Source organism: Amborella trichopoda, chromosome 12, assembly GCF_054954075.1.
Source record: "Amborella trichopoda isolate Santa Cruz 75 chromosome 12, AtrichopodaSantaCruz75HAP2 v2.0, whole genome shotgun sequence".
Classification (NCBI taxonomy): domain Eukaryota; kingdom Viridiplantae; phylum Streptophyta; class Magnoliopsida; order Amborellales; family Amborellaceae; genus Amborella; species Amborella trichopoda.
Window position 1 is genome coordinate 37,947,573 of NC_142347.1, and position 13,018 is coordinate 37,960,590.

The 13,018-nt window shown below is 31.7% G+C and overlaps 1 protein-coding gene across 3 annotated transcripts; it reads left to right on the forward strand.

Moving 5' to 3' along the window:
* Positions 1 to 8,017: 8,017 nt before the first annotated feature.
* Positions 8,018 to 10,285, forward strand: LOC18421800 (knotted 1-binding protein). Of its 3 annotated transcripts, none has more exons than XM_020662759.2 (5): positions 8,018 to 8,096; positions 8,312 to 8,386; positions 8,542 to 8,676; positions 9,709 to 9,782; positions 9,948 to 10,285. In XM_020662759.2, exons 2-5 carry the CDS (start codon positions 8,342 to 8,344, stop codon positions 10,081 to 10,083), a joined length of 390 nt encoding a protein of 129 aa, XP_020518418.1. In that variant the 5' UTR covers positions 8,018 to 8,096; positions 8,312 to 8,341; the 3' UTR covers positions 10,084 to 10,285. The 3 variants fall into 3 exon arrangements, 2 of the variants coding, with proteins under 2 accessions (XP_020518418.1, XP_020518421.1); XM_020662762.2 differs by lacking the exon at positions 8,018 to 8,096 and adding an exon at positions 8,136 to 8,215; XR_016045778.1 differs by lacking the exon at positions 9,709 to 9,782.
* The last annotated feature ends 2,733 nt before the right edge of the window (positions 10,286 to 13,018 follow it).

A 13,018-nucleotide genomic window follows, 5' to 3' on the forward strand; every position in this document is an offset into this window, starting at 1 on the left:
TAACCTTCTCAACTTTATGAATAATCTGAAAAAAGTGATACACTATATATCTGCCTGATTAGTAACACCACAGTGTCGCATAGAGAATTTCCAATTTTTGAATGCATATGCTTAGCAACACGAAATCAATTTCTGTCTTAAAAATGGATAGGGTTTTAAAAATGGTTTGAGGTTTTTAAATTGGAGAATATAAAAAAGGGATATGGTTGCAGCCTTAAATAATCCTATTAAGGTGCACCTCTAAAATTATCTCAAAATCTCTTTTCACATCTAATTATAAACTTTGAAACTCCAAAAATGGTTAAAATTAAATAAATTTATAAACATATGAAAATCTTGAAAATGGACAGATACTATGTTGCAAGATGCACTATTTTCATGATTTAAAATAGTTTTTTTTTTCATATTCAAACATCTCAATGTTGAGATGGTCAATTAGAGGGTTTTTCAACATTAAATAACCTTTTTATAGGGTTTGCCAACAGATAGATTTTTGATGTGCATCTTTAATTCTAGAGAAATTATTATAAATATATTTTAATTTAAGCTTAATTAGAAAAAAACCCAAAACTTTTGTTTATCTTGTCTGTACTCTTTTTCCTCATTTTCGGTTCTTTTTTTTGTATCAAAATGATTTTCACGGTAGGCGTATTATCGTAATATTTAGGGGATTTTATAGTGTACTTTTAGTATTGTAATACTGAGGGCATTTTATACAGTACTTTAAGTGCTGTAAACTTACACTAACCTTTATACGACATTTTAAGTACCGTAAATACTAACCTATGTTATATGGCACTTAAAATGCTGTAAATTTTATTTCGTTTATCTCTTTTATCTTTAATTATTTTTATGTTTATCTGTTTTTTTTCTCTCTAATTCTTTTTAATATTTATCTTTTCTTTCTCTCTTTACAATTTCATCATCGTTTCCTTAGAGATACTAATCAAACACTGACTTCAGTTATGCAAAACTGAGGACAAAACTAAGGACATGATCTATCTAAGGAAACGATGATGAGATTTTAGAAAGAAAAATAAGAGATAAAAAAGAATTAGCTTAGATGAGATTGTAGAGAGAGAAATAAGAGATAAGAAAGAATTAGATAGAGAAAAAGAGATAAATATTTAATTATTTTTATGTTCATCTTCTTTTTCTCTCTAATGTTTTTTAATATTTATCTAGTCTTTCTCTCTCTACAATCTCATCATCGTTTCCTTAGAGAGAGTAATCAAACCTTGATTTCAGCTATGCCAAACTGAGGATAAAACTAAGGACATGATCTATCTAAGGAAATGATGATGAGATTTTAGAGAGAAATAAGAGATAAAAAAGAATTAGATAGAGAAAGAAGAGGTAAATATTAAAAAGATTGTAGAGAGAGAAATAAGAGATAATAAATAATTAGATAGAGAAAGAAGAGATAAATATTAAAAAGATTGTAGAGAGAGAAATAAGAGATAACAAAGAATTAGATAGAGAAAGAAAAGATAATATTAAAAAGAATTATAGAGAGAAAAAATAGATAAATATAAAATGAAGTAGAGATGAAATAGATAATCATAATGAGAACAAGATTTACATCATTTTAAGTGTTGTATAAGATGGGTTAGTTTTTACGGTACTTAAAATGTCGTATAATGAGTTTTAGCTTATAATGAGTATTAGCTTTTACGGTACTTAAAGTACTGTAATTGGCTTTACGGCCATGTCCAGAATTTTACGGCACTTAAGGTAATATAATATTACTTGAAGTTACGATGGTATTTTAAATACCGTATAAAATGATATGTATTATGGTAGTAAGAGTACCATAAAGGTCATTTTGGTCCAAAAAAAGCCGACTATGAGGAAAAATGGTGTAGACGAGGTAAACAAAAGTTTTAGTTTTTTTTTTCAATTAAGCTTAAATTAAAATTAAAGTATATTTACAATAATTTCCCTTAATTCTATTTGCAAACCTATATAAATTTTTTCCTATAAAAAATCCTCTTATAAGTGTTTTTTCAAGGAGTAGGTGTAAAATGTACTTCCATTCAAGTGAGCGAATGCTTTTTTTGTTTTTTTTTTTCAATTTGGAAATGATAACTGTTGTGAAACGTAATCATAGGTTCATCCTTGGTATTAACCTTTTAAGAATGTGCTTGGCTGTAGCTTTTTAGTAATGTGCTGGAAGTTTGGGTGGTTAGGGTAGTTGATCCACAATGCGTATATGAGTAAGGTTGTATAAATAAGGTATACCTCTAAATTTTGTTAGAATATGTTTTGGTGTTTGGAAACTTACGGTAGTTTGAAAATCTTAAATCAAATTTAATTATAAATTTTAAAATTCAAAAAATATTGTAGATCAAGTAGATTTATAAACACTTGAAAATCTTGAAAATAGATGGTTCATAACTTGCTATAAGATGCACTATTTTTTAAGATTTCATATTATTTCTCTTTTTTTTTATCAATATCAATGCAACTTGAGATTGAGATGATAAATTGGACGGTTGTCCAAATTCAAAATACTAGTTTCTATTGGATTGTTGAGGTGTACCTTCTATTGGATTGTTGAGGTGTACTTTCTATTGTATTTTATATTGGTTTGGAACATTATATAAATCTTTTCCTTATTATCTATCCATTGATGACATGTGAAAGAATAAAAATACATATGAAGGCATGGTTTTCTATGGTTTCCTGGTACCTAGTTCATAGGAAATTTTGGAATTTGATTCCATTTATTTTGGAATTTCATTCCATTGTTTTGGCATTTATTTATATTTATTTAGAGAGAGAGAGAGAGAGAGAGAGAGAGGGAGGAGGTAGAGAGGTATTTATATTGAACAAGAGGCACAAACAAAGTACATGCAATGCTTGCTGCTACAAAATATGCAAGATTTGTTTTTTTTTTCCTTTGATGTTATACAAGATTTGTCGTTTTGACCTTTAAAACAGGTTGTTTGGGACAAGATTAATTATGAATTTAAGGAGTTTTTCGAGCTATTGATCCAAATGAGTTTCTATGGTTAAGATGCTATAGTCAGTTAAACCTAAGGTTTTAAAAAATGGATCGGTGACCCGGATTGGCTATCCAAAAACCGTGTTGAAATGGTGGATAATCGATTTGGATTGGAGAATTGGCCAGATCGGCAATAGCTGGCATTAAAAAAATTTAAAAATCACCAAAATTTCCTAAAAATCTAATTTTTTAGATTTTTTTTTTTAAAAAATAATGCTATTGCATTATCAATTTTCATTATTTTAGAAAAAATCCATAAATATTATGAATCTGTCTCATGTCTTGTTATCCACTGCATTAATTTTATGGTCATAATAAATTTTGAAATGCAACTCATTGTAATAAAATAAATATCTCTAACTAAAAATTTTATAGTTAAAAAAAGAAAGAAGTAACCGTTGTGTACATAATAAAAACATTTGTCGGCTTCTTTTAAAAATGTGAAATTACTTTCACTTCTAATATTTACTTCCATGCGTGTAAGAAATATTGATCATATGTGGCTGTGTATGCATAGCATCCATAAGAGGGAGACAACCAACTTAAACCATGGGCTCCAACCCATGATTTGTTGTGTTTGGTAGAGGGACTCCTCATGCTCTAAATAAAATACTAGCTTTGGCCCCAAGGGATAATTTCTTATATATATATATATATATATATATATATATATATATATATATATATGAAATGGACTTTTCCCTTACGAGAGAAGAGTTCGATCCGGATCGCTGATTTTTAAAATCGTAATTAAATTAATTCTTTATATTTTTTAAGGCATTTATATTAAATCTCTTCCATTGCAATTGCTTTCATGGATGATTCCGATGAGGTTGATTTAGGTTTAATATATAAGATTAATTAGGGACAAGGTTTCTTTAATTTAAGGTTTAGTGGCTTTCATGGTTTTAGGTTTTGCTCATTATGAAACCCAATGTTTGAGGGGCCCTATCTGTCGGGAGAACAAAAAGCATGCGTTGCAATCTATGCTTATATTTTTCCTACCAACTAATTTGTTTTCAAAATCAGAAATTAGAAATTACAAAATAGAAATTTTAATCAATCTCATATAACTTATGTTGTCTCTATCTATTTCAAATCTATTGACTATTATGTATAAATCTTTACTTTAAGGAAAAAGTTTATATAAGGTTGCAATCTTAAAAATGTAGAATTACATATGCACCTAAAAAATCCATTAGAAAAGGTTGTTTTAATGTTGAAAAACCCTTTAATTGATCATCGCGACATCGTGATGCATGAATATTGGAAAAATAGTAATCTTGAGTACCAAAAATACTGCATCTTGCAACACATTATCTAGACTGTTCATTTTCAAGATTTTCATATGTTTATAGATCTACTTTATTTTAACCATTTTAAGAGTTGAAAATTTTATAATTAGATACAAAAATAGATTTTCAAATGACCCTAAGAATTTTTTACACCAAAATTATATATTATGATAAAATTTGGAGGTGTGTCTTAATTGGATTGTTCAAGGTTGAAATCTTATAGAAAACACACCCTTATTTTAGTGCTTTAAACTATCATTTATGTCTCATTGTACTATTTTTGAGAAATTAAAAAATAGAAAAAACACTATTATTTTCTAATAGATTTTACATATTTTAAAAATAGGAAAAGGTTTATATAAGGTTGTAACTTAAAAATATAGAATTAAAAGTGCACCTAAAAAATCTGTCATAAAAGGTTGTTTGGATATTGGAAACCCTCTAATTGATCATCTCGAAATTGAGATATATGAATATGAAAAGAAAAAAAGATTTTGAGTCTATGAAATACATCGAGATGTATGAATATGAAAAGAAAAAAAAATTTTGAATCTGCGAAATAGTGTATCTTGCAACACATTATTTGGATTGTCCATTTTCAAGATTTTCATGTGTTCATAGATCTACTTGATTTGAAGAAGCTAAAATTTTATAATTAGAGATGAAAATAGATTCTCAGGCCATCCTAAAAATTTTTTATATCAAAATTACATTTATGATAAAATTAAGAGGTGCACCTTAATTGGATTATTTAAGGTTGAAGCCTTATGCAAACCACACCCTTAAAAATAGTTACGGCCATTTCTAAATGTTGAACAAAAAATTCTATAAACCTTAAATACTTCATAACTTCGAACCTTTGCCGTAATTTTGGGCACAGTTTGTACAGAGCCGACATTATAAACAATCAAAGTAAAGCACACTTTCAAATAGTGTCAAGAAATGTGGTTCAATATTGGAAATCTTTGTGATAGCCTTAAAATATATTTTCATATTTAATTATAAAATTAAAACTTAAGAAATAGATCTATGAAAATTTGAAAATCTTAAAAATTGACAGTCCAAAAATGCGTTACAAGATGCACTATTTCCAAAACTTGAAATCCATTTTTTTCTTATGTCCATGCATCTTGATGTCGAGTTGATCAATTTGAGGATATTTGGGCATTAAAACAACCTCTTATACTGAAATTTTTTATGTGGGCTCTAAGTTGATTGTTTAGAGCCTCGGCTCTATATAAATTTTTTCCATAATAGATATGAATATTTAAGAGAAAAGTGTTTGGTGGGTAAGCTGACTCACATTATTCTTATGTGATCTCCCCACAAAATATATTTATTAAATAGATTTCTTATCGAAAATTTTCGAGTTCAAAATCTCAACCATGACAATAATCTAAATTTGGAAATTTTCTTTTTTCAAAAAATATAAACTACATTATTTAATTCTTTTCTCCACCGTCCATAATAACTTTTATTGGATGCAATATTTTTTGACATCTATCTTAGAGATGGATGTTAGATCGACAAGGGACCACATGGTAATAGGTGAGTTGGCTGACTCACCAAAACTGTCCATACTAAAGATGTATTATGGGTTTCTTATGTCTTAAAATATTTTGTTATTCTCCACTTCTTACCGTTTTACGTTAGTAGTGTAACGTCCGTAAATCTACAAATAAAGTCCGAGGGAGAAGTTTATTTTGAAAGTCCGAGGGAGAGGTTTCTATACTTTCCCTACGGTAAAAACTTACATACTTGACCCTCGATCCTATCCTGAATGGATGGATGGCTCATATGGCTCCAATTATAATGTCACGCCTTTACATTAATTTATTTATAATGTTTTTTATACAAAGTATTTTGATACTAAATTTTGAACATCAACTCCTCTTATGAGCAAGTACCTGTAAAAAAATATATATTCTTTAAAAATATAAAATGATCAAAATGCTTTTAAAAGTTTCAAGAATATTTTGATCATTATATTTTATTAAAAATATTTTTTTAATATTGTCTTTTGATGCGCCTCATTGAGACGATGATATGTAACAAATTTCACTTAGATCATATGTAGAAAAAAATAAAAATAAAATACCCTAAAATATAGAATTTAGATCAAACAGTAAGTGGCTCGAGGATAAGCATATATCTTTACCTTTCCCTTCTCTATTAAGTTCTATTTCAAAGTGCAAACAATGCAATACTATGCTTTGAGAGAGAGAAAAGTGAGAGATGTTCCTAATGAACTCGAGAGTCACATAGATGTCCCTAATGAACTTTAATTTCAAACTCCAAATAGGGATCGCAACCGGACGGGGTCAGGTTTGAGTCCAGCAGGATCCAGACACGAAAAAAAATGGGACTTGAACCCGACTTGGTCTGAAGTTGCTAGACCTGGATCCAGACTCAGCCGGAAAATATACTGTGGTACCGAAACCCAAACTCGAATCCAAACCCTACCAGACCAGATTGGACCTGACTAAAAAATTAGAATATCAATATATTTAAATATATTTTATAAATGGATGAGGTTTGTATAAAGTACCGAGCGTTCCAAGATTTGGATCCGAACCCAATCCGCGAGGTCTAATTTTTAGGACCATACCCGTAAACGGGTCCTGTCACCCCCAAGTCCGAAGTCCAAACAATTCAAGCCGGTGGCCCTTAGGGCACTTAGTTTTATCATGGGCGCCCTTACATGCTGACTCAGGAGCACGCTTCCGAGTTAAAGACAATGTAAGAGAACCGCGACTGCATTGGGTTGCGAGCACATATGTACCATATATATGATCCACCATTTAACAGTATAGCTATAGAGCAGTATTAGTAAAATCAAATGGGAACCGGATTAATCGGCCTACTCAGAAAGCCGGCTGAGCCAATTACCCTAAACGGGCAAGTCTTGAGCGGTAAAAAAGTATTTAAAAAAATATTTCGAGTGATAAAAAATTTGTTGAAAAAAATAAAAAATTACAAAAAAAAAATCTACTAAAATATGAAAAACATATAAAAAGTGATTAAAACAAAACACATTCAAATGAAGTTGAAAATTAATGAAAAAAAAAGATTTTAAAGAATCTATTTATGTTTAGGGGTATTTTTAAAATTTTTTGAAAAAATTGGAAAAACATAAAGTGAGTATTAATAACCAAAATAATTTTTAATATTTATCATAATATAAATAATATTAAAAGAGGTATTACAAACCAAAGTCCTTATTTTTTGGATTATATATATATATATATATATATTTTAAATTATCGGCTTATCATCCAAACCATCCAAACCCGGAACCAACAAATGACCGGTTCTGATCTAACCGAACGGTTACCAGTTAGATTTTTTCTAACATTGCTATCGAGTGTGCCTGTGCACTAAAACTGTTTTTGGGTATACGAGTAGTGCGAATCGAACTTAAGACGTAACATTGCTCGATGTCGTTGGCCACTCGAACCTAAGCCGATTCCCAATGGCAAACTAAACCATCATAAATTACTTGGAAAAGCATAACTTTGGCTATAGTATGGTCATATAGGGCATCACCTTCGGTTTCTGTACGGACGGAGGTGATTAAAAAAGTGACACGTTGTCAATTCAAATTGCACTGTTAACCTTAGTGATGGGGACGGTGATAACCCTATGACTATTCTGTGCTCAGTGAGGTACATGGTCTACGAAGCAATATATGAACCACAGGCCCCACCATGGATACCATTCGCTTTGAAAAATTAAAATCTTCGAGAATTTTAGAGGCGGGAATTTTCTTCTGATTCGAGAACCATGGGAGGCGGGTATAGTTTTTTCTGCAACTTCAACAATTCAACTGAAAAATAAACGATTGAGGGTTTTAAGCTGAAATTATCTTTCAAATTTCACTCTGTTTTCAAAGATCTCGCTCTTTTGATTCGTGGTTTCAAACTGAAACATCTTTTTACTTTCACTTTGTTTACTAAAGAATCTCCCTTATTTGTTTCCAAAAATCATCTCAATTCCTCTCAAATTTCAGGATATAGAAGCGCCCAGGAATGCTCCATTGATGGATTCTGAGGAAGAATCTGCGACAAAACGGATGAAAACGCCGGTAATTTTCTTCCATTTTTTTTCTCTGTGTATTCTGTGATTTAAGTTGCAGGCGTCGAAGAACCTTCATCTTCATAGTTTTGGCTTTGAATGTCTTTCCTATTTGAGGTTCGAGTTTGAGGATCACTCATCTCTTCTGGCTAATGATTTGTGAAGGAAGAAACCATGGAAGAGGAAGCAGATCTGGAAAGGGTAATAGTAGAGGAGACTGCGCATGCAGTGAAAGGATCCGAGGAGATGGAGAACAGCATCAATCTTATTCTTCAGAGGATGGAAGGCTTCACATTTAAGGTACGTTTCTAAGCATAATACATAGTGAATATTGGGAATTCAGCTCTAAGTTAAAGCTTTTATCATAAAATTACAGTGTTACGACTTAATTGCAAACCGATTACTCCGCATTTGGTCTGATTCTAAATGAGTTGCAGTGTTAGGCATTTTCATTTACCTTTTACAGTGATAGATATGTAATTTGGAAATTTTGGGCTGTGATATAACTTAAAACAGTTTTTTAGTTTTTTTATGACTTGGTGATATGAAAATTCCTGATTTTAAAATTCAGGAAAATCCTTTTATCAGAAAAAGATGGCAGTGTGAAAAAATAAAGAATTTGAGTTGATATTCTCTTACTAGTACGCCGAAGTAACCTTTCAATAAAGCTGAAAGGTTTTCTATACATTCGGAAAATTACAGTGTTCAATTCAGAATATTTTACGGACTGTATAAGCTAGAATCACAGAAGTATTCTTCTGCAATTGCTTTATCTGAATCTTTTTGTATAAAGCATTTTAGTCCAAACTCTTGAATGAAAAATTCTTGGAATTCGGGATGATAACTGATTGATATCATAGCCAAAAAGATAAAACTGAAAATTTCTCTTTGATTAATTTAGAAAATTACACTGCTCAAGTCATAATCTCAAAAATATTCCTCTTCAACTGCTTCAGAGTTCAAAAGAATGGAAATTTTCAAGTTGTTTTTCCTTTCTCTGTTATTTAATGGAGAGGAGTCAGATTGGTTGCTTAAGTATCCGGTTAACCTTGCTTCTTACTCTTCTTAGGTGTCTTAACTAGGTTCATTGAATAGCCTTTAGGTTTATTAATGAATGTAAGCTATGATCTATGAGTTGTTTATGCGAGTAAGGGCGGTTAACTCTCTTCTAAGGTGTCCCAGTTCATGGAGATTCATGGTTCTATAATTCGGAAAAATTTCAACTGTGGTATCTCCTTACAGAACATTGTGCCTTTTTGACGAAAAAATTATTAATGCTGGGTGGTATTCTGTTCATAGCACAACAAAAGAACCTTTCAATGACATTTACAGGTCTCTGAGCTTTTAGAAGCAGGGCGTACTCTATTCAGACAACTAAGCACCCAATTTGAGGAGCGGATAATCTCGTAAGAATTAGTTCTTCAAAAAATTTATTGCGGACACTAAGTTCCTTGTTACAGGAATATTTGTCTACAGCTAAGTTACTGTAACTAGAATGATTCTCCTTGTTAATGGTGCGTACCGTGTTCTTTCTGCGTTAAAAAAGCAATCTCTTTTTTTTCTTTTCCCAGAATTCATCAAAACCAGATTGAAATATGGCAAGAAGAGATCAAAGAGCTACGTGTTCTTGATGCAGCCAATGAGGAAGCAAGTGGTCGTCTTCATGGCGCTCAGTGCCTTCTTCACAGTGCAGGTATAAACTCTTGATACTATCATGCTCATGTGTATCTCACACTGTACTTCGACACGCAAACATTCGCGAAAAGGAGAGATCAGTTTCTTCTGGTGAAGATTTTGAATGGGATATACAGTTGGTTGTTAAGAGGGGTAACTGGGCCTCTCAATGACTGTTCAAGTGGGTGTATGGGTGTAGATTAATAGATCACAATCTTCATGTTTTTGCCTTTAAGCCATGAATGAATGAGTGTATATGATTCATGTGACCATAGAATGATAGAAACCTATCGCCATAGGTGTCGTGCCATCCAATCAATGCGGATGGACAGTGATAGGGAGAGGGGGACCTCCCCCTCAGGTCATTTCATGTTCAGATGGATCCCACACTGTCTACATTGCTGTCCATCTGTTAATTGGATGGTGATGACACTTATGGCTGCTGCTTTTACATGGCTTTTTGAAGCATGGTACACAGCTCTGCTATAAATTAGTTTTTCCTTTGAAGAAGCATCTTACACAGCAGTGGTGTGTGATGTATGATACTCTGCAATGGCATCCACCCATGCCTTATGTTTAACTTAATATTATTCTTTCCCACTTCTGCAATTAGGGGTGCGATTTCGCCTTCCTTTAGGCTTTATCTCCAACAAACATCCAAGAAAAACATATGGAAATTGGAATCGGAGTGTATATAGTGTGATATGTGTATCATACGCGCAGTATGGTTGGTATATCATGTCCACCATGTATGCAACAATGTTGAGCAGTTCCTTTATTTAACAGCCATTGTTTCCTCTAGTGGAGAAACATCTCATCCCACTGTTATTATGGATGGAGGAGATAACGTGCATCATAATGTTGGTATGGCACATGCATCAAGGTCAATAGTTTCAGTGATGAACCATTGTTTACAAAATCCGCATGGGACCTTGGAGAGCTAGGGAATCAGAGGATTCTTGATTTAGACCGATGTACAAATACAAAATAATAAGAGGAAGAAAAAACATGAAAAACGGGGGAATTGGGTCATTCAAGGGTTCACTAGAATGTGATCGCCCCCGAGAGGTTTGGATTTTGTTTTTTTTTTTTTTTTGGGGTAATTCAGTAGGGAAGACATGTCCTTACCCGTTTTTTCAAATAGTTTAAAAGTAAGGTTTTTTAAAGTGTCAAATAATACAGCGGGAATGAAAATCACAACGACTAGAGTAGGGGGGTGCTACCACTACCATCCCCGTTCTTTTCCCGAACTCTGCACTTTATTCTGCAAATAAACCACATATAAACTTAAACCCACAAAGCCCCTGCTATTTGAATCCCGAGCAATCTACGGCAAAGGGAAAATCTCCTTGTAAGTAAAGCTGATACAAGACGAATGTGCTTTTCCTTTGGGGAAATAGGTCTAAGAAGAATAATGGTAAAAATGTTGGTGAATGGTAAAGGGTGGGAAAGATTACACTATGAATTCCATGAGTGAGTTATGAATTTGAAGAACAGAGGCCATAAGAGGAAAATTGAATATTTGTGGAGTAACAAAAATGAAGGAAATTAAGATTCTTCAAGCTCACCAAATTGGAACAAAGAAGCATAAAGGTCAAAAGTCGGTTTCTCTAACAAGGTTATGGTACATAATTTCAGATCTCATAAACTTTGTTTAAACTCCAAAAGACTATTAAAACATTCTTTATGGGGAAAAACGACGTATATCCTCATTTCTAAAATTATCCTCCCAAATAACCCCTTAGTTCTGTCATGTTTACCTTTTCTATTGTCCAAATTATAAAAACTTGAAGTTTATTTTTCTCATGTTTACTATATTGAAGTCAAAATATCGAATTGAGGGTTTTTCAAAATCGAAGCAATCTCTCTAGTAAACTTTTGAGGTGCGCTTTAATTTGATTGTTTAGAGCTTCACCCTTATATAAATCCTTTTTCATTTTATTTAAAAGAAAAAGTTTACATAATGTTGACACCTTAAAATGTAGAATTAATGTGCACCTCTAAAATCTTTTGTAAAAGGTTATTTTGATATTGAAAAAACATCTAATTGATCATCACGGCAATTAGATGTGTAGATATGGAGAAAAAAGAGAGAGATTTCAAGTCCTAAAATTAGTACCTTTTGCAACACATTATGTAGAATGTCCCTTTTCATGTGTTTATAGATCTGCTTGTTTTGAACTATTTTTGGAGTTTAAAATTTTATAAATAGAGATAAAAATAGATTATCGTACCATCTTAAGAATTTTTGACATCAAAATTGCATCTCAAGACAAAGTTTGGAGGTGTATATTATTTTGATCATTTATTTAAAATGCATGCATTACAAGGGCATAATTAGTGCATATAATAATTTCATATTCCATAGAAAATTATTCCCTCTTTACCTAAAATGACTCTATCCTAATAAATTCGACTTCTTTCTTTAAAATGTAGAAATAAACTTGCACCGATTTTCATCTATTTCGAGGTACTTACCCAACATTCTCTCTAGATATACGTTTTTTTTTTTTTTACGATATGCGTCCATCCATTGACTGTGATTTAATGATGTAGTAAGATATTTGAAACATTCATGATGTATGTACGCGAAACTCTGTTAAAAATAGATTGTTTTGAATTACCTCATTGAAATGAGGGGATTTTTACATATGTATTCTAGATGTTACATGGAGGTCCAAAATTTATGAGCAGGTCCACTGGTCCTTTTTTTGCACTTTTTGTTTTGTTTCATTTTGTTTTTGTTTTTGGGTTTTTTGGGTTTTTTGTTTTTTTTGTTTTTTGGTTTTTTGGTTTTTTTTTGTAATTTGGCCCTTAGGTTTTTTTGGGTAAGTATTTGCCTCTTTTGATATTCCAAACATTGGACAATATTTTTATTTTATTTTTTAACTTTTAGGGACAGGTCCAAAGCTCGAGACCTTAAAACACTTAGCTTGTGGAAACATTGTGGAAGCCTAACAGAGGTTTG